Below are 22,336 nucleotides of genomic sequence, written 5' to 3' on the forward strand. Positions count from 1 at the left end.
CTAGTGATCCATGAATGGAAAACTGCCCTGGAGTCAGGCTGCTTAGGTTCCTCGGGTGTTTCTTGTGGGAATGAGTGTGGCTCCCTTATTTGAAGACCCGTTTGAAGAGAATTAAGTTAACGCAAACTGGGAACCTTTCAGTTCACACCCACAGCAGCCACATGGGGGAGTTACAGAGCACCACTTTGGTGCACGCTGCTATTCACACCCCTGTAGTCCGAGCTGTGGGGCAGGGTAGACAAACCCTTTATTGATAGTGCTGCACCTAATAATCTTAACAGGGATTTAGAAATAGCCTGGGGGGTTGGCCACTTTGAATTTCTAGCTTTGCTTGAATGTTTTTCTTTGCCTGGACACTTTTAATTTATATAAAAATAATATATAATATGTGAAAAATTCAGTGTTACGATTAAACTTAATTCCAATGCAGCCTCAAAAGTGGGATATGGTGCCTGGGAATATCAGAATAGTGAAAGTGAGATCCATCTTAGATGCATCAAATACTGGACTGTAAGTTCCTACTCTTGATTTCTGTCATTGGTTGGCAGCGACAATGACCGCTTTCTTATAATTAAGGTTTTGCTGATTACCCACACAGGCACTAAACATGCAATCTGCATTATTTGTTAGAGTAGCTATTTACTGAAAAGTGTACTTGAATACAATTTAGTTTGCCAATTGCAAACAAGATGTTGTTTTTTAATTCCTTTCATTTCTCCACAGGTTATGAAAGCAAGAATATATCGGACCATGAATCAACAACTCTACATGAGCTTCTTAGAAACCATATGCCCGCTCTCTAACATTTACAGACTACATATGGGAAGCAGCCATTTTAACCAGGAAAGGTGATTCTATTTAATGTTGGTGAACAACTTCAGTTTTAAACTACAAACATACAAGGTTTCCTCAAGTATTAGTCCATTGTGTTTCCAGTTCAATGTATCTTTGGTTTCTGGAAATAAACCAAGTGACATTTTTTATAAATGCAGATGACTCTGAGCTGTTTTGAAAGGAAGATACAGTGCTGTAGCTGAACAGTGTTTCAAGTATATTGGGTGTGCCTGGAACTCAGAATCTATTCAGGTGACTTTCTGAAAGGTGCTATTCTCAGTTCTTTTTTCATTCTCTAGACTTCCCATTTGAACAAATTTATTCCTCTGGCTCAGCATATCTACTATAGGGAGTTCTTTTGGCTACTGTGACATGCCCCAATAGAAAGATCACAGCTGTTCAATGTCATGTTTTCCTGAATGTAGCTAATGAAAAAACTGGTAACTCTGTTACTGCTATTGTTTAAGCCTTCTGTAAATCACATGAATAGCCGAAAACTCAGCTTGGTCAGTCGTCAGGGCGGCAGGTTTGTATAATTTTTGGTGGTGCCCAGAATGGGTCCAAGTCCCACCCCCCACCCCCACCCCCACACCTGCCTAAGGCTCTAGGAGAGAGTTTGGGTGCAGGCTCTGGGCTGGGGCAGGAGGTTGGGGTGTGTGGGCGGGGTGAGGGGTACAGCGCTTACCTCGGGCAGCTCCTGTAAGTGACCCGCACTCCCTCTGGCAGCGGCTCCTAGGTTTGGGGTTGGGGGGTCTCCCTGCACCGCTGCCTGCAGGCACCACCCCCGCAGCTCCCATTGGTCGCAGTTCCAATGGCAGAGTATGTGCTAGGGGCAGGGGCAGCACACGGAGACACCCCCCCACAAGGGCTGCAGGAACATGCTGGCCGCTTCCTAGAGTGGTGCGCCGTGCGGAGTGAGGGTGGACAGGAAGCTGCTTTAGCACCTCTGCGCTGCCGGTGGTGGTGGCGCGGGCCCGAGCCCTTGTAAATTGCCCCAAGGGCCAGGAGATGCTCCGGGGGAGGCACACAGGAGCAGCAGGCGGGGCCGGGGAAGAGATCCAGCCCCGAACATTGGTGGAGCAGGCCCCGTGCTCTGAATATTCTTGGAGTACAGTACCATGGGCCCATACAACTCGCCATCCCGTCAGTCTTATACAGACAGTAACAGCAATCCCCTTCTAAATTGGCCCAAGTCACTGCTGTGATTTGCATTGTTAAACACTTAACAAATTCAGCAGAGCTAAAGACCAAAGCTTGATCCTGTTGATTTCAATGGGAGCGTGAGCAACACTGAAAAACACAGAGCCATTCTGAGCCACGGTTGATTTAGAGATTTTTGTCTAGTAGTTAGAGGTGTAGACATATGTTCTGTTCCTGACTCTGCCACTCAGAAATTGTGTAAATTTGGCCAAGTCTCCTCTATCTCTCTATCTTTTTGTTTTTAAATGAAATTAATGATACAGCGTGCAATAATCTTGTAAACCTTGCTTGTTTCATGGTTTTAAAGTATTCTGAGATCCTTAGATGAAAGTTAATATGTAAGTGCAAACATATGACATATTTGTATAAAACATTTCAATGAGGAACACATTAGTTAACCCATCTTCTAAATTGTGTGTGTAATAAATACATGCAATTTCCATTTATAATTTACCAAGAAAGAAGAAAAATACAATATTGTAGTGAAACAATAACTGATTCTCATATTTGAAGTTTAACAGATTAGCTATAGGTCCAAAGTAGAAAACTACATTTCACCTGAGTCCATCTGTTTCTGTGTTTAGCCTTTTCCTCTCGATCACGAGTCCCACAGTATTTGCATACCTCTGAGGAGAATGTGGTATCCTGGCAGGTAGGAGAAACATCTGCCCAGACAAAGATATTGGAAACAATAAATATAACAGTGTCATGTAGGTTTCTTTTCTTTTTTGTTTACCCTCCCACTTTTCCTCTATTCCTGTTAATATGATGTTTCTTGGCAACTGAGCGCACATTGATACCAGCAGCAAAACAGATGCTGTTGCTAGCTTTCTCAGGCTGGTGTCTTGTTAATGACAAGCTTTCATTCAGCAGCGGACACTGCCTTCTCAAGTATTGAGCTGCTAGCTGTATCATTCATGGCCGTAAGACAATCAAAATGAAGAACCAACCAGTCACTCTACGTGAGATCTAGAAAGTTACTATACTTTCTGAGCAGTGGTAAGTGAAATTAAAAGAAAGCTTGTTATTAGCACAACAGGATTCCTAAATTAGTCCTCCATGACTATTTCTCCAACATGACAAGTGCTTGTCATTGACTGATAGGGCATGTGGTTCTCTCCAGACCCAACTGACTAATAGGACGTACTTGATCTGAGAGAAAGAAGACAAACTGTGTGTGGGTCTGTGACTGCAGTTTGGAAATAAACTTGTTTTCCAGCAGCTACCTGCCTAAGTAGGCTAGTACTATGGTTAAAACTGGAGACTTTGTAAATAAGTGAACAAGGATTTGCCCCAATGTCCTTGGACAAAATGTTCTCTCCTCCACACTATTTGCAGTGTTGTGCCTGGCTGCCATTTATATCCCAGTTATTGCTGCTTTTCACTGAAATTTTATGTGCAATATATAGTTTGTGTAGTGGTTTGGTACCTTTTAGAATGGAATTTATTATATTGAGTTCAAAACATTATTAATCATGACCTGATCATTATTTTATCTTGCACTGCAGTGGATGGATGATTTGAAATAATTGTTATGAGAGTCATTTAACACGTGCAATAATGACAAGAAGAAACCCCAATTTACCTCCCCTTCGCTGATGTGGATATCTCTGTGGTTTCCATTTTCAATTATCTTCAAGCACATGTCTCCTTCCACTTGGTAAAATAACTGATGTGTAAGAAAAAAAGACATTATGGCATGTGAGTTTATTAACAAGGCTCTATCCTGCAATCCTTTGATCCTTAAGGATGTCTTGACAAGTGGGCAGGGCTAACTCAGGGAGAACAGAGGTTTAAAAAGCCAGCTCCTAAGCAACCAGAGGAGGTAGCAATCAGGGGAATTTTGTGAGAGAGTATAGATAGGGAGCATGAGAGCCAGAAACACCTAACAAATATACTCCAAACTTAGACCAATAGCTCCCCCCCACCCCCAAATAAATAATCCCCACCTTCAAAGAGTACAAATATTGCAGGCAGAATTCCATCAGCAGGGTGGGGGGCTATCCGGTTTATTGCACTGAATGCAGCATGTATGAGTACCTGCTTTGTGGAGGGGAGGGATATGTGTGCATTTGATGCAAGCAACTCATGCCCCTCAGGATCTGAGTACAGTCTCTGGAGGACGGAGTGGCTGAACTAGAAGAGCTAAGGGAGGCACAGAGATATATAGCTGAGACACAGTGGAGCGGTCCCATTCTTAGTCTTGACCAGCTATGTGCTGTGGAGGAGGATGAAAGTCTTGGGGAAGGAGACGTCAAGCTGGAGAGGAAGGAAACGATCCCATAGTTGGACTCTCCTTCCAGATGATGTCATGGTATCCTCTTGCACAGACCCCAGTTATTAGGAAGAGACAAGTAATAGTAATGAGGGATTGGATTATTAGAAATATAAATAGTTGGGTTTGTGATGACTAGGAGAACCTCATGGTGAACTTCCTGCCAGGTGCGTAGGTTATGCATCTAGATAGACCAGTGGTCACCAACCCGTCGATCCTGGAGACTCTCCCTGCTGATTGCAATCTCCGCCCGCAGCAGCGCAGCGGGGCTGCCTGACGCTAAGGCAGGCTCCCTGCCTGCCGCGGCCCCATGCCACTGCCAGAAGCATGCCTCCAGCGGCCCCGCTGGAGAGGAGGGGCAAGAGTCTCCACACCCTGCTCCTGCCTGCAAGCACCACCCCCACAGCTCCCATTGGCTGGGAACAGGGGCAGTACCTGCAGAGAGGGGCCACATGCAGAGCCACGTGCCTTCCCCAGGGGCCACAGAGACACGTTGGTCCTTTCTGGGAGCAGCATGGCCACATGGTGCACTACTGGCTGGCAGGGTGCGGGGGTGGCCTGGCTCATGATGGGGAGGAGGTGCCGATGTGCCTGATTGGGGCCAAGCCAAGCTGCACTGCCGACTGGGAGCCGACCAAGGTAAGTGCCCCCCTCCTGGAGCCAGCACCTCAAACTCCCTCCTGCCCCTAAGTCCCTGCCCCAGCCCTGCCCCTCTCCCAGATCCAGCACCCCATACCCCCTCCTGCACCCCAACCCCCTGTCCCAGCCCTGACCCCCCTCCCAGAGCTTGCACCCCCTCACTCCTTCCTGCACCTCAACCCTCTGTCCCAGGCTCAGCCCAGAGCCCCCTCCCACACTCCAAATCCCTCAGCCCCAGCCCAGAGCCTGCACCCTCTCCCCAACTCCAACCCCCTGCCCCAGCCCAGTGAAAGTAAGTGAGGGTGGGGGAGAGTGAGCGAAAGGTGGGGGGGATGGAGTGAGTGAGGCGGGACCTCAGAGAAGGGGCAGAGTAGATCCTGGGTTGCCCTTAAATTCAAAAAATGATCTTGGGCATAAAAAAAGGTTGGAGACCACTGAGATAGACTTATATGTAGTGCTGGGAAGGAGCTGGTGGTTATGGTACATGTAGGTACCAGTGACATAGAGAAAGGTAGAAGAGAAATCCTGGAGGCCAAATTTAGGCTGCTAGGCAAGAGATTAAAGTTCAGGACCTCCATGGTAGCATTCTCTGAAATGCTTCCAGTTCCAAGTGAAAGGCCAGTTAGACAGGACAGGCAGAACTGCAGGATCTCAATGCATGGATGAGACAATGGTGTTTGGAGGAGGAATTTTGATTACGAGGAATTGGGAAACTTTTGGGAAAGGAGAAGCCTATATAGGCAGGATGGGGTCCACCTAAATCAAAATGGAACCAGGTTGCTGGCATGTCAAATTAAAATAGTTGTAGAGGAATTTTTAAACTAAGGGTTGTGGGAAAGCTGACAGGTGCAGTGGAGCACGTGGTTTGGACAGAGACATCCTTTGGGGGAAGATTTATTCATGGGGATACTCTATATACCAGGGAAGGGGAAAGGACAGAATTTAATAAAAGACAGGTAGGTACTGAAAAGAAACAGTCAAACAAAAAAGAATCCCATTCAATTACACCACATGAAGGCAGATAACCCAATATTGACAAATTTTATAAGTGCTAAAATGGGTGAACTTGAGTGCCTATTATTAGATGAGGATATTGATATAATAGGCATTACAGAAATGTGGTGAAACCGTGACAGTGAAAGGGACATAGTTATATCAGGATACAAAATATATAGCAATGACAGTGCTGGTGGGGGGAGTGGCACTATATGTGAAAGAAAGGGCACAGAGTCAAATATAGTAAACATTTTAAATGAATCAAACTATACCATAGAATCTGTATGGCTAGAAATTCCATGCTTGAATAAGAGTATAGCAGTATGAATGTACTACTGACCACCTGATCACAATGGTGATGGTGATTGTGAAATGTTCAGAGAGATTACAGAGGCTACAAAAACAGAAAACCCAATAATATAGGGGGATTTCAACTATCCCCATATTGACTGGGTACATGTCATCTCAGAGATTAAATTTCTAGACACTATTAATGACTGCTTCTTGGAGCAGCTCGTCAGGGAACCCACTACGGGAGAGGCAGTTCCTGATTTAGTTCTAGGTGGAGCACAGGACATTCTTTAAAAATTGGAAGTCCAAATCCTACTGAGGAAAATAGGAAAGAGCATAAACTCTGGCAAGAAAATTGAAAAGTATAATGAGGTGGGCCAAAAAAAGAATTGAAGAGCAACTAGCAAAATACACAATAACAAACAGCAATTTTTTAACTACATCAGAAGTACGAAGCCTGCCAAACAATCAGTGGGGCCACTGGATAATCAAGGTGCCAAAGGAGCACTCAAGGAATACAAGGCCATTGCAGAAAAGCTAAATGAATTCTTTGCATCGGTCTTCACTGCAGAGGATGTGTGGGAGATTCCCACACCTGAGCCATTCTTTTTAGGTGACAAATCTGGGGAACTGTCCCAGACTGAGGTGTCACTAGAGGAGGTTTTGGAACAAACTGATAAAATTAAACTAATAAATCACCAGGACCAGAGGGTGTCCTGAAGGAACTCAAATGCGAAATTGCAGAACTAGTAACTATGGTATGTAAAGTCTTGTTTTAAGTCAGCCTCTGTACCAGATGACTAGAGGATAGCTAATGTAATGCCTATTTTTAAAAAAGGCGTTCCTTGCAATTATATGCTGGTAATATAACTTCCTAACTTCAATACTGGAGAATTGGTTGAAACTATAGTAAAGTACAGAATTATCAGATACATAGATGAACATGAAATGTTGGGGAAGAGTCAACAAGTTTTTGTAAACGGAAATCATGCCTCATCAAGCTATTAGAATTCTTTGAGGGTTTCCAGTTGAAAAAGTGTACTTGGACTTCCAGAAAGCCTTTGAGAAGATCCCGCATCAAAGGCTCTTAAGCAAAGTAAGCAGTCATGGGATAAGGGAAAGGTCTTCTCATGGATCAGTAACTGGTTAAAAGATTAAAAGTTGGACTGGATGACAGGGGATGGATCACTCGATAATTGCCCTGTTCTGTTCACTCCTGCTGAAACATCTGGTACTGGCCACTGTTGGAAGATAGGATAGTGGGTGAGATGGACTATTGGTCTGAACCGCTAAGACCATTCTTATGTATCAGTGTATTCAATATAGCCACTTTAACTGCTATATATGAGGACATAAGATCCAATAAATTTACTCTTTGACTGTAACTTTACAGTGTCAGATTTTCATTCAACCCAATGGGAGTTAGGCACCTATCCCACTTAGTGCTCTTGAAAATGCCACTAAATACTCATCTGCATCTTTAGGCACCTAAATTCCTTTGAAAATCATGGGCATTTCTGCATGTCTGGAGATAACCTTTTGCATGATTGTGGCCATATTTGGTGTCTCGTGTGTATCAGTTTAGGAGTGAGTGACACTCTACTTGTTCTCCATTAGTACTATTGTATTTGACTTCTCATTATGCCATATTTCAGTTCAACTGAAAAGTGCTTCCCTTTTAAATTTAAAATTTTTTTCAACCAGTCAGTGAAATTAAATGCCAGATTTTCAGATGCCCTCAAGATAACCTTCAGCTATTCGTGCCCACTCTTTCACAATTACTCATGCCTGCTCTTTCACAGATGTTTGTTTGAGCTTCCCAAAATGGGAGCAAAACCCCACAATGTACTTAATTTCTGTCACTGCTACTGCAGCCCCACACCTCTTGCACCTTTTCCCACTGTGTATGTGAAAGGACTGGCCATGGAATTCGCGTAGCTGCAAATAACAGACCCAGCCCTCTCCTCCAATGACCCTCCCACAGCCCACCCCTCTCTTCATGACTGTAAGGTACTATCTGCCTGGAGCTCTGGACTCTGCAATGCACTGGAGTCACATCTGTTCTCAACCTGGTGAAACTACAAATCTGTTCTTCTGTTAGCAGGGCTCTGTGCGACCTGGATTAGGGGGCACAATTTCCCTCATTCTTTGTAAACCAGAGCAAAAATAAAGAAACTTTACTTCTCTCACTGAGCCCACCCCCTGACTTAACCAACTTAACCCTCCCCGCCACTGTAACTGCTTCCATATGGCTTACATTTGCCCTCAGACTCACAAACCAGATAGGTATCTAAATGGATACAGTTGCTGGTGCTGTTAATTTTACTGATAATACCTGCGGCATGGTTAAGGCCCCGTTAAAAATCATGGCTACTGTGAGACTAAATTTCTTTGCAGTGTTTTGGTATTTCTGTTTCCAATCCTGACAAAAGTCAGGACGAGTGTGAACATTAAAAACAAAACAAAAACCCAACAATGTTTTTCTTTCTCCAGAAAATGGTCTTACTTGATTTTTCCTGTTCTTACCTGATTGCAAACCGGTTCACACATTTCTAGAAAATGGAATGGTAAAGAAGGGACCTGCTTTTATAATGTGTGTACTGAAAAGAGCCCCTTCCACCCATTGCTCACTTCATGTCAGGGGGTATCAATATGGACGGGGGGGCAGGGGCCATGCCCCCCCACCAATATTTACTTGCAGTGAGTGCAAGCAAGAGGGGCGGGGGGCGGAGAGTGGAGGGGAGGGGAGCGGGGTCACAGGATAATTGGTGGCACGGGAGCAGGGCTTCGGGGGAAAAGGTTGCAGGAGGGCGGGGCCTTGGGGGAAGGGGCGGTATGAGGGTGGGACCTCAGGAGGAAGGGTGGCGTGGGGAGGGGCAAGGCCACAGTTTGGGCACCTGTGGCCCCCCCCCACACTTTTAGAGACCTTCTGCGGCTCCTGAATATGGATAAATTATAGCACTGACTTCATGGGTAGTGCATAATGAAGACTAGGGGAGGATAGACCTCCCCAAACCTTGTGCTGTTGGAGGGGGCGTGGGGGGGAGACAGTGATGGATTATCACATGGGCTCATGGCGTCCATGCTCAGGGGCCCAGGCCAATTTGGGGCTGCCCAAAAAATTTCCGCCTGCCATGGCCCTGGGACTGGAGGAGATCTTGCTCCCTGCTGCGGAGCTTTTCCGATCTTGGGGCCACAGAGGAGGGCGGAGAGGGCCTGAAAGGACTGAAAGGGGCCATGGGTGGAATGGGGGCAGACTGTGGGGGGAAGGGGTGGAATGGGGTAGGGCCATGGGCGGGGCTGCAGGCAGAAGGGCTCCAGGCTCGGAGTTCTGCCGCTGTCCCAGCCGGGGCTGAGAGCTCAAACCTGGCCTGTGACCCTGACCGAGCTCTCAGACCCCCCTGCCCTGGCCAGAGCCATGAGGAGGAAGGGCCAGGCTCTTAGCCTCCCCATTCTCCCACCCCAGCTGAGGCCACAGCGGCGCTGACCAGAAGAGGCAGGGCAGGGGGCTAGCCTCCCCAGGGGCAAGCTTCTGAATTGTTCACCTAGCCATGGTCTGAATCCCTTTATTGTCCTTGTATTCCAGTTAACCTCCCCCGCCTTGTCATTTTAATTTGGTCTGGTGTCAGTGAGTGATTGTGTAAAATGCCACGATTGCCTTCACTCACAAGGGTGATGGCTCATTCTACAGCATAAAGTGACTCGAGGGGAAGATTGCTCTATAACCCATCCCTTCAAAGAGAGAGATCTTTTGGGGGGATTTTAAGACTGACCGTGACTATCACAAAGGCCTGTTCATTGGCCACGCTGGTAATTGAAAAGTAGTTTCCGAAGTGCTCTCTTTGATAGCCATATTTTGCTGCTACCTGCTGCTCAGGGTGTTGTTGCAGAACATTACCATGGAAACATAGACTAGGAAGACGGAAAGGGCCACGGTCCGCTAATGTCCAGCGCCAGGAAATCACTCAGCCATTAGGAAGAGAGGATGTAACTGTGCCTAACTCACAACTTTAATGCTGCGTCTAAAAATAAAAAACTCAAAGTGTCCTGATTGTCAAATTCCTCCCTGATCGCAAAGTTGTTCTGTTTATATCTCTATGGGTGAATTTCACCCTTGTGCAGACGTAGGGTTGCCAACTTTCTAATTGCACAAAACCAAACATCCTTGCCATGCCCCTGCCATGCCCCTTTCCCGAGGTCCCGCCCCTCCTCTGAAGCCCCACCCCCACTCATCCAGCCCCCGTCCTCTGTCGCTCGCTTTCCCCCACCCTCACTCACTTTAACTGGGCTGGGTTAGGGGGTTGGGGTGTGGGAGGGGGTGAGGGCTCCAGCTGGGGGTGCTGGCTCTGGAATGGGGCCAGAAATTAGGGATTCAGGGTGTGGGAGGGGGCTCTGGGCTGGGGCAGGGAGTTGGGGAGTGGAAGGGGGTGGGGCTCCAGCTGGAGATGCAGGCTCTGGAGTAGGACTGGGAATGAGGGTTGTCGGGTGGAGGATGAGGCTCCATGCTGGGGCCAAGGGGTTTGGAGTGTGGGAGTGGGCTCAGGGCTGGGGGTTGAGGTGCAGGAGGGGGTGGGGGCTCCAGAAAGGAGTTTGGATGTGGGAGGGGGCTCAGGGCTGGGGTAGGGGGTTGGGATGCGGGAGGAGGTGCGGGGTGTGGGCTCTGGAAAGGAGTTTGGGTGTGGGAGGGGGGTCCGGGATGGGGTAGGGGGTTCAGGTGTGGGAGGGGGTGTGGGGTATGAGCTCTTGGAGGGAGTTAGGGTGCTGGAGGGTGTTCCAACCTGGGGCAGGGAGTTTGGGTAGTGGGTTCCAGCCAGGCAGTGCTTAACCCAGGCGGCTCCCGGTTGGTGGCGCAGTGGGGCTAAGTGGCTCTGTGCTGCTCCTGGAAGCAGCCAGCATGTCCAGCTCCTAGGCAGAGGTGCAGATAGGTGGCTCTGCACAGTGCGCGCTGCCCGAGCCTGCAGGTGCCACCCCCACAGCTTCCATTGGCAGCAGTTCCCAGCCAATGGGAGCTGCAGAGTCGGCACTGGGGGCGGGGGCAGCACCTAGAGCTTCCCTGATTGCCCCTGTGCCTTGGGGCCAGACATACTGGCCGCTTCTGGGGAGCTACACAGAGCCAGGGCAAGCAGAGAGTTTGCCTTAGTCCTGCTGCGCAGCCGACTGGTCTTTTAGTGTCCCGTCAGCAGTCCTGACCAGAGCCGCCAGGGTCCCTTTTCGACCGGGCGTTCCGGTCAAAAACCAGATGCCTGGCACCTTGTGCAGAGGGTCAGCTCAAGGACTATGCACCTCTTCAGCCCTATTCTGTGAGTGCATAGGGTTTGTGCTGGCCTTCTGCACAGGGCTGCATTTCACCCTGTTGTGATCAGGAGTAATCATGGAATCTTTCCTTTATGAATGTTTTTTGATTGCTTGTGATCCTGCTCCCATTCAAGTCAATGGAAAAAAAGCCCATTGAATTCTATGGTACAGGTCCCTAATGGAATACCTAGGAACCTTAACTGAATTTATTGCTGTGTTGTTAAGAGTTGTTTTGCAAATAGTGGGGTGTGGTGGTGGTGTGGGTTTCTTTGTTTTTTTTACTATACTCAAGTATTTCTTGCGTCTCTATTATAACAACGTGTTTCACAGCAAGTTGGGGTTTATTCTTTGAAATGGTTTTCAGGAAAATGTCTTTTTAAAGAAAAAATATGAACTTTTCATTCACCTAAAAATCATTTGATATTTTGACAGGTTTCAGAGTAGCAGCCATGTTCACCTGTATCTGCAAAAAGAAAAGGAGTATTTGTGGTACCTTAGAGAAATTTGTTAGTCTCTAAGGTGCCACAAGTCCTCCTTTTCTTTTTTTTGATATTTTGAGGCGCATGTGGCAGTAATTAGCCAGTTCATTACTGTGCTAATTGTATCTTCTGAACTTTATCAAGACAACTGTCCTCTGTTTAATGGCTCATTGAGTTACAGCCCAGGACCCTTCCATTTCAAGAGCCGTAGGAACAGCTAGTAATAAATATAGGACTACTGTCCTCTGCTGAAACACTGTCATCCATCTGCTGGTAGAACCTCTCCATACTTTGGGGCAAATCCAATCCTTCCTACACAGCCACAGAAAATCCTTTGACCGCGGAAGCAGTCTGGTTCCAGCAGGTGGGCGTGGTTGCATTGAGCGTGCGGATGCTTAGAGCATCTGGTCAGTGCCCAGCCTTGGAACATAGCATCTGCCCCTTTGTCTGTTTCGAGAGAGACTCCGATGTCCAGTCTTAGGAACATGCGGGAGACAAAGGAAATCAGACTATTCTGTTTACTGTGTGGGCTTTTCTTTTCATTTTTTATTAATTATATTGTGTCCCCCAAACTGCTATGAGCCCTAGACAGATCCCTGCTCCAAAGAACCTATGGTCTAGCACGTACAGGCAAGAGAAGAGAAGGAAAACTAGGGCAGGCCTGGGTTGTTTAAGGTCTTCTAATTTTTGTACTCTTATTTAATTTGTTTTTTGGTAGTCTCCCAAAGTTTACACATCTTCTTCCCCAACCCTTCTCCCTATGTTTTTTATTTGAGCCCTTTCTTATTTACTATCTGACGCTCTCCCGTTCTTGTTATTGTAAAACTTCCCTGTTTTCTTATTAATCCTTGCCTATTACCTCCCCCCCTCGCAACCACCCTCCCAGCATTATCATGAATTCAGAAGTGGCCCTTGACCTTAACCAGATGGCTTTATATTGCAGAAGTGTTGAATACCCAATGTCTCTATTGAGAGCTGCAGATGCAAGGCATTTCTGAAAATTAATCAATAACCCCTTGAGACTGGCAGTTTGATTTTGACCTAGTTCCCTTGCGCTTTCTGGAATATCCAAGACTCACATCCTCTCCTTAACTCTGCTCCACCCTCATCCATTGCAGTCCAAAGGTAGGTGATATCACCAGTTACTAAAGTTGTTAGAGTACAATGAAGAGCAGCACTGTTGATACTGAGTCACCGTTGAGGCTGTGACGGATGCCTGCTGGCACTGCAGTCCTGCCCAGCTGCAGAATCCCTCACCTCATGGGTACGAGAGTTTGATTGGCTCTTCCAAAGGAAATAGGTGGCACTTCAATCCCAAAAAGGAGGAGGGGGGGCCTGAGGCTTTGCGGAGAGCCTACTGCTTTGTGTAGTGCTGCTGCTTTTTTTGGCTGGGCCCTGTTTCATTGGAGGAGGCAAGTGAGAGAGTTTGTCATCCTCCCTGTCACCTTGGGGTCTAACCCTAGGAAGAGTGCACCCAAGTAGTGATATAGAACGAAGCAGGTAGCAGAGATTCAGAATTCCGCATCACTGATTTGAGCGTGAAAATTAACTGAGTAGGGCCTGAGTGCCTTGGGTCCTGCCAGATTAGAAATTGGGGCTGCTCAGCACCGTGCAGGACTAGGCCCTGAACTGGCATGTACTATGTGTCAGATTATCAAGAACTAAATGAATTTGCAGAGCAAATCACATTCTGATGTGGGAGTAGAATTTGGGTGCTGTCCAGGCTTCACAGGTGACTGATATACATGAGCACAGAATAACATAATTTTCTCTCCCTTTCTCATCCCAAGGTTTTCAACCATCAGAAATCTGGAAAAGCAACTGGATGAGAAAGGGAGAGAAAATTATGTTTTTCTTTGTTCATGTGCATCAATCACCTGTGAAACCTGGACACTAGCCAAGCCTTATCCCACCAATCTTAGGCGGCAAAACTATTTCTGAAGATGAAGGCTGTTTCTGATGTGAATGGGACTTCTCTCCCACTGATTGCAAGAGGAGCTTTGTTTCCTCTCATTTAAAAACAAACAACCCGTTATTTAAAGTATTTTCACAGCTAGATAGATCAGGTGTTAAAATATTACAAGTTACCCACAGGCCTTTTTCTACTTTGCTGACTAAACTGACTGCATAACAAACAAAACACACACAATGTAGTAGTAAAAATCTGAAGCCAGTGACAAACTATTTCTGATTATCATTAACTATCCATCCATAGTCAAGCTTTACAATGAGCATAAAGAAAAGGAGTACTTGTGGCACCTTAGAGACTAACAAATTTATTTGAGCATAAGCTTTTGTGAGCTACAGCTCACTTCATCGGATACATGTATGAGTTTTTTCATGAAGTTGATAGATTTCCACTCCATACGGCTAAATTCAGTGCCTTGCATAATGACAGGTTTCAGAGTAGCAGCCATATTAGTCTGTATTCACAAAAAGAAAAGGAGTGCTTGTGGCACCTTAGAGACTAACAAATTTATTTGAGCATAAGCTTTCGTGAGCTACAGCTCACTTCATCGGATGCAACATAGTCTTCATCTCTCACTGACTTCCCCTGAAACAAACCAGTCTCTTCACTTTTCACATGCCACATCTCATTCCAGAGTGGAATTTTTTTCTGGGAACTCTGGAAAATATCACAGAAGGAAGATATTTAAAAGATATGATGCTACATCTTTGCTCCCATTCAGGCAGCAAAAAACAGTCAGAATGCCTGTAAATCCAGTCCCTGAAGGTGCCCCACAAGCAGGGAAGTCTGTGGGGTGTGTAGAGCTGTCACAACTCCTATGCAACCCCTCACCCAACCTCACCTTCAGTGTAGGAGGAAATGTCCAGGAGAAAGGGATGTGGCCAGGATGCCCCTGAAGCTGGCTGATCCTAGCTCCAAGTATTACCCCTTGTAGCCATGGATAGCTGGGTATAAGGCCGGTCTACACTAGAAGCTTTTGTAACTATAGCAATGTTAACTAAAAGTGGGATGGATTTATTTATTTTGGGTGACATTTCTGTGCTGGCAAAAGCCCTAGTGTAGATACAGTTGTACTGGCACATAGGCCATGTCTAAATTAGAAGTCTAGTGCCCCCTCTCCATCCTGTTACCTTCTTTAATGCCAATCTGCTTACAGGTTTTGATGGACAGGTCTGGGTTCTTCTGGATCCCACTACCCACTCAGCAGGGTGTATCTTTTTTATTTTACCTTATGAAATTTATTTGGCGGTGCCTCCACCGCACTTGCTCCCTCCTGGCAGGGTCACCAGGGCAGCTTGGGAGGAAAATTCTAACCACAGGGTAACCCCCACTTCCTTGCCAGATCGTTGGAGACTCCCAAGAAATAACACAAATACATACAATGTACTCAACCCAGTAATTATATTAAACAGGAGACAAATATAACAGGGTTAAACACTATTCTTAGGATCACCAGTGCCCAGGCCGATAATACCCGTGACTTTCCCCAGTCATGGGACCTGATGTAGCAAATGTAAGATTAGTGTCCCGTTGGTACATGTACTTTGCTGGGGTCCTTAATGACCTATGACCACAATATCTTCTCTGCAGTGGTTTAGCAGTGTGGCAGACTGGATTCAGTACAGCCCAAAGGACTCACAAGTGGGAGGAGGTGGTAAGTCCCTCCTCAGGTTTAATATGCAGCAGGTTATAAAATCCCCAAACCCTTACTCCCTGGCTTGAGGACATAGTCAGTCAGGGAAATTGTTTTGGGCTATAACCCAAACTAACTAAAAGATGGTGCACTCACAAACTCCATGAATGATCCTCCGTCACTGCAGAGAGGCTGCTCTCTGCTGGCAGGGATCCTCTTCAGGCAGGACTCAGGCTGCTTTTGGTCCCAGGATTTCCCCTCCCCACAAAGGGGTGCAGGCCTTAAGGTGCAAATTACACAACTATACTAAAATCCAAACTGTAGTCTTCTAGCCCAGCATCCAGACACACTCACAGCAGGCAGCAGCCCTGAACTAGCAGACTGAGCAGAGCTGACCATGTGGTGACTGGTCTCACCTAGGGAGCTGGGGGCTAACTCAGGCAGGCTGGGGAAGTTTACCAGCAAAAAAACTCTACAAACTGGGAGTCATCAGTGGAGAAGGAAAAGCCCAGCTGAGGGATCTGCTGTCAGGTCCTTAGAGGCCAGTTCTCAGGGGGAATCCTGCATGCAGGCCTGGGAGTCACCAGGTCCCCACACAGGCAGTCCTGCCCTTGCCCTGGCTGGCTCCAGACTGTCTCAAAAAAATGGCTTCTCCCCTTTTCTGAGCTCCCTGGGAAGGGCATCTCACTCCCTTTTGGTTGCCTGGCAGACTCCGAGTCTGCCTTTGCTCCCCCTCCCTGCCAGGGACAGTGTGCCTCTCCCTGAGCTGCCAGCAGACAGAGCTCCAGGAATCTAGGTAATCTTCTTGGGGGTTATAGAAGGTTATAGCTATATCAGCAAAACTTTTAAGTATAGGTTAAGTCCAAGTTAGAGTAGCCCTAAGTCTACTCTAGTGCTAGCCCGGAACTTACCCAGACCTGGGGATTGTGGTCATTCTGGTCCTGTGCCAAGTGTGGCTGGGTTTGATCAAAGTTATAAAGATTTCCAAAATTTCCTTCTCCTTTTCTTGGGAGTGAGTGTGGTTTTGAGGTCAATGGAACTGCATGTAAGTAAGTGTTTGCAGGATGAAGCCCCTACTCTCTATGCTTCTGTGGAGAGAGATCAAATGGAACTTGATATTAGAGAAAATATGAGTATGCTATAGTGGTGGGCTCAAGCCACACAGTTTAGAGCCAAATTTGTCTAAAGTCTGAGTGGTAGCTCAGGCCCATCTCTGATAAACTGGGTATTCTAACTCCAGTATCTATAAAAGTAATCAATGGGGGAACAGAATACAAGATGAGGGATGCTTCTGAGTGTGGTTGAGGATGATGCAACAACAAGTAATGGCCTGATGCTAAGAGTATCAGTTCCAAGAACTGGAGCACGCTCACAAACCCTGACATGCTGGTGAATCCCTTGGGTGATGTGACCGGCAGGCTGAGACGCACTGGGCTAGAGAAGCACAGAAGATCCTTTCTGATATTATCAACTAATTGTATGAGTATGTAGTTCTGTACATAGAAAAATGAACTTAACAGATTTAAACTGTTCTAAAATTAACTTCCCTCCCAAAACAAATATGTCTGCCTGGAATTTCCTCCAACCTGGTAAATGTCAGTGTCTGAAGTTTTCAAATCACTTAGATATTAAATCCTTATAACCAGAGTGGCTTATAATAGGATGCCACCATAAATTATTTTTAAATATACAATAGTGCTGTTAAACCGGCATTAAGATTGTGAGCCCAGCTTTTAAACATGAGCTCCTTAATAGGATATGCACATTCTGGGCCTCAACTTGTCACTTGTTTGTGTAAATGAGCATTTTCCTCCCCCTAAGTTCGGAGGTGAGCATCTACAAATGGCATTTAGATGTGCTATTAAATAGCCCACGTTTGAAAATTGGGCTGCCCATGTTAAAATGCGTTTGTATTTATTGTATATCAAGGCTGAGATTCGCAATGATCTGATTCACTGCAATAAAAGTTTAAAAAACATAAGTCTCTTTAGGAAAAGCTAGTTTAATATTGAATAAGTGAAAGAACATGAAGGCTATATATACACTTGGAGCTGATTCCCAATTTGAGTAGACATACTTGTGATAGTTTGATAACAGCTAGCATGCTGTAGCCATGGTAGCACACACAGTGGCTATAGGCACATAGGCTAGCTGAATATTACCCACCTGGATCCCGTGGGTACATACTCATGGTGGCTAGTCTGTGCTGCCACTTGTCATTGCCCAAGCTACTGTGATACAAGTAATTACACTACTAATTTTCGTTGGCTAACTCAATGAGAGCTAGTTGCGAGTATAACTACTCCTGGGAATCACACCCCCAGCTCAAGTGTAGATGTAGTCTAAAACAATATTTAATAGGCAGCTGCTGTTAAAGAAATTTGATTGCTTTTTAGCTGTGTTGTCATAATATGTGTACAGTTAGGGAAGGAAAAAATATTTGCCATTTTTCAAGGAACTTCATGTTAATTATCATAGGAACCTTTCCATGTAACCAATCTCGTAACTTGAAAAGTGCATTCAGTGCAAAGAGATGGGATTCAGCATTAAGACTGGAAAGGTTTGAGACAGAGAGCAGTTCATGCATGAAAAGGCTAAATTCATACTGCTTTTCTCAGCTTTATTTATTGTCCTCTTGGATTTCCTGGCTGAAATTAATTAATTCCTGTCATTTCTATTTCAGCAATTTGTAAAAGCCAAGTCCATCATATGCAGCTTGAGAATACAGACAGATGGGTACAAAGATGGGAAAGATAGGCTTAGAGTGACAACTAGTGTTCAATTTTGTTTCTTTCTTTCCATTTTAATAGAAAAAACAACAGAAAACAAGAGACAAGGTGGGTGAGGTAGTGTCTTTTATTGGACCATCTTCTCTTAGTGAGAAAGACAAGATTATGAGCTTACACAGAGCTCTTCAGGGCTGGGAAACTTACTTAGGGTATGTCTACACTACAAAATTATGTCAACCTAAGTTATGTTGACATACATCCACTTTCAATAATTAAATTGCTTTTGCATGTCCACACTACACTCCTTGTGTTGGCATTGCACATCCTCACCAGGAGCACTTGCAACAATTCAACTGTCAGTGTGGGGCATAGTGGGATGGCTTCAGAAAGCCAGCAACAGTCAATGTAAGCAATGCAGGGTTTACACTGACACTACATCAAAAGAAATATATTGACCTAAGCACTACACCTCTCATGGAGTTGGATTTATTAAGTCAGTGTAGGGTGAGTTACATCAGCGGGAGTGACATTTTAGTGTAGATGCTGTGGCAAGTTGCCAGCACTACTATGATGGGTCTCACATTTTCTCTTCTTGGGGGGAGGTTCAGGGCACCGTTTCTTGCCCCTGAACTGGGGTATTAACTGCCCCACTAGTGTCCTAGACTAGAGGAGGGGAGTGGAGAGGGAGGGACCTAGGCCTGCCCTCTACTCCAGGTCCCAGCCCAGGGGCCCTAGCAATAGCAGTAAACCACTTGAACTAGCAGTTCCTTCCCCGGGCTACTTCCTCTCCTGCCCTTCAGCTTATGGGGCTTCCTGCTCTCCCTCTCCACAAACCAGGTGTCCCTTTACCTAAGGTCTTGGTCTTCTTAGTCCACCGCAGCACTTCTCCAAACTCTCCTTTGCTTCCCTCCAAACTGCTCTCTGCTCTAATCCACTCTGCTTCAACTCCTCCTCTTGTCTGATTGAAGCAGGGGGTTTTTATCAAGTGACTGGCTTCAGGTGCTCTAATTGGCTTCAAGTGCTTAAATTAACCTACAGAAAACTTTCTTCCCTCTACAGGGAATAAGACTCCCTTCTAACACTCTCCTGCTGCCCATTGGCCATGCTGTATCACAATGCTTAAAGAGTTAGGTCGATGTAAGCTGCCTTGCATTGACCTAACTCTGTGGCATAGATCAGGGCTCAGAGTGTCACAGCTAAATACAAGGTGAACAAAGTGTTTGGCATAAGTAGATAACACATATTTCAAGGGACCATTCAAGATAAAGTGACCCATTAACAGCCCTCTAGTCATAGAGAGAAATGCAAGTGGCAGGGGAAAGGCAACTGAGGAGGGGGTTGGTGGGTTATAGATCGTTGTAATAAGTCATAAATCCAGTGTCTTTGATCTGTCCGTGACTTTTAGTGTCTAGCAAAGTTATTAATTTAAGCTCTCAGGGTCATTTTTTTGGAAGTGTTATGCAGGTTTCCTTTGAGGATGAGGACGGATAGCTTCAGATATGGAGTGATCGCTTTATGAAAAGTCACCCACAGGTGATGTGGTGTTTTTGTCTTTTGTCATTTCCTGTGTGAATTCATTCAAGAGCATAGTGATTGTCTGGTTTTACACACATAGCTATTATTGGGGCTATATGAGGTACACCACATGTTGTGATAGGCATGTGTAGGACCCATGGATCTTGAAAGATATATTGTGGGTGGTGTTGATCACTGGAGCAGTGGCGATATGTCTGCAGGTTTTGCATCTGTTGTTCTGGCATGGTCTGTTGCCGCTTTGAGTTGGTGTGTCCTGGTCCGTGGGGAGCTTGCTTCTCACAGTGAGCTTGGAGAGGTTAAGAACATAAGAATATAAGAATGGCCATACTGGGTAAGACCAAAGGTCCGTCCAGTCCAGTATCCTGTCTGCTGACAGTAGCCAATGCCAGGTGCCCCAGAGGGAGTGAACCTAACAGGTAATGATCTAGTGATCTCTCTCCTGCCATCTGTCTCCACCCTCTGACAAACAGAGGCTAGGGACACCATTCCTTACCCATCCTGGCTAATAGCCATTAATGGACTTAACCTCCATGAATTTATCCAGTTCTCTTTTATAGTCCTAGTCTTCACAACCTCCTCAGGCAAGGAGTTCCACAGGTTGACTGTGCGCTGAGTGAAGAAGAACTTCCTTTTATTTGTTTTAAACCTGCTACCCATTAATTTCATTTGGTGGCCCCTAGGTTGGGTGGTTGTTTGAAGGCCAGAAGAGTGGGTTCAAGAAAGATTTCTTTCAGGATGGGGTCCCCACTGAGTATGAGTTATAGTTGTTGGATGATACCTCTTATGGGTTCCAATGTGGGGTGGTGGGTGACAACTAAGTTATGAATTTCCACCACAGCTTCAACAACCACCACCTGTACATTAAACTCTCTTTGGAACACTCCCACACTAGCATCAACTTCCTGGACAGCAAGATCAACTTCAGCAACGGAACTCTACAAGAAACAAATGGATCACCACACCTACCTTCATAGATCCAGTAACCCCTCTAAACACACCAAGAAATCTGTTATCTAAACCAGCACTCAGATACCACAGAATATGCTCCGAGGAGGAAGTCCGGGATATAGACCAGAATACAGTTCAAACCACAGTCACCAAACAAGGACACTCCACAAGAAAAGTATATCGCATCATGGAATGGGCCACTCAAATACCCCAAGACAATCTGCTTCAATACAGAAATATTCCCCCCCCCCAGATCGCACACCCATAGTTGTCACCTATTCGGGTGATTTGGGACATTAATTTTAATTTTGCAACTCCATCACCAGGGGTGCTGGAACAATTTGTATAGTGGGGGTACTGACAGCCATTGAACCAAACTGTAAACACTGTATATGATGGAAACCACTTCAAGCCAGGGGGTGCAGCAGCACCCCAGCACCCCTAGTTCCAGCATCTGTGCCCACCACAATAGCTCCAGTGCCAAACCTTAACTCCTTTAGCTTCACCCAACCCTATCAACAATATGTGATAATAATGTAGTATAACATCAGAATAGCGATCAGAGGTTCCTTCAAATGTTTTGTAACCTGACATTCTATAGTTGTGATTACCTCTTTCACCAGGATCTTATCTCTTATAGACAAAAATGCACTCAGTTATTCCCAACAGTATTTGCTTATAAATATGTAAGAGGTGCTTTTCACCTCAGTTACAATTAAGCTATATTACTATTACAATATAAAATCACCTAAGGTATGATTCTATTAATTGTTTCCATGGAACTGCTAGTTCTATCAATTTTCTCTGTCGACAACTAATCAGTTTAATAGAATTAAGCAGGACATTACTAATTTGCAGGTGTCACTTATAAATTTTTTAAGCTTAGAGATCAATAAAAGCAGTAAAACATATATGTACTATGTGTTACCTCTTCTCCTTCTTCAATATGATAATCCTTCCTTTGGTTTGGTCCTCCAACAAACATCACATTCAGCTGCTGACAGTGCCTGGAAAAGATATTTTAAAGAGATCAGTAAGAATATCTTGCATTTCTATATTTCATCTGAGGATTTAGAAGTATTTTACAGCCAATAACTAATTTATTAAATAGTTTAGGCAATATGGCCCAGTGAATAGGCCCCTGGACTGGAATTCAGGAGACCTGGGTTTTACAACATGCTTTGAGATCTAAAGATGAAAAGTGCTATATGAGAGCTAGGTATTATTATCGTTGCAATATCAACTGATTAGACCAAAAGTTTGTAAGTAAAATGTAATGCTTCACAGCTAGTAAAGTTACTGAAAGCTATTGATGTTAAGAATGTTGGTCCTGAATCCTCTTTCGCTTACACTCTTACAATGGTGCCACAGGAATGAGTTCACCAGAGTTGCACCTGATTCTAAAGTGGTGGAAGTGAGAGGAGAATCAGGCCCTCTGTTTAATTCGGCCATGCTTGTGAATTCTGATGAGTACTTTTTCTCTCAGCTCTACTACTCTGAATGCCAAAATTA

The 22,336-nt window shown here is 45.4% G+C and overlaps 2 protein-coding genes and 1 long non-coding RNA gene across 3 annotated transcripts in view; 1 reads left to right on the top strand and 2 right to left on the bottom strand.

The window, feature by feature from the left end:
- Positions 1–799, top strand: part of LOC122459526 — a 90,659-nt gene extending 89,860 nt beyond the window's left edge. The window contains exon 3 of the long non-coding RNA XR_006280285.1: positions 724–799. This is a non-coding gene — a long non-coding RNA (uncharacterized LOC122459526). The remainder of the gene's footprint in view (positions 1–723) is intronic.
- LOC122459444 overlaps positions 1–22,336 on the bottom strand; it is a 472,186-nt gene that overhangs the window by 136,910 nt on the left and 312,940 nt on the right. The window lies entirely within an intron of this gene.
- HAAO (3-hydroxyanthranilate 3,4-dioxygenase) overlaps positions 1–22,336 on the bottom strand; it is a 58,115-nt gene that overhangs the window by 30,013 nt on the left and 5,766 nt on the right. The window contains exons 2-4 of the mRNA XM_038396288.2: positions 21,753–21,831; positions 3,620–3,703; positions 2,593–2,699 (exon numbers count right to left, since the gene is read on the bottom strand). Coding sequence (XP_038252216.1) covers positions 2,593–2,699; positions 3,620–3,703; positions 21,753–21,831 — 270 coding nt within the window. The remainder of the gene's footprint in view (positions 1–2,592; positions 2,700–3,619; positions 3,704–21,752; positions 21,832–22,336) is intronic.

Source organism: Dermochelys coriacea, chromosome 3, assembly GCF_009764565.3.
Source record: "Dermochelys coriacea isolate rDerCor1 chromosome 3, rDerCor1.pri.v4, whole genome shotgun sequence".
Taxonomy (NCBI): domain Eukaryota; kingdom Metazoa; phylum Chordata; order Testudines; family Dermochelyidae; genus Dermochelys; species Dermochelys coriacea.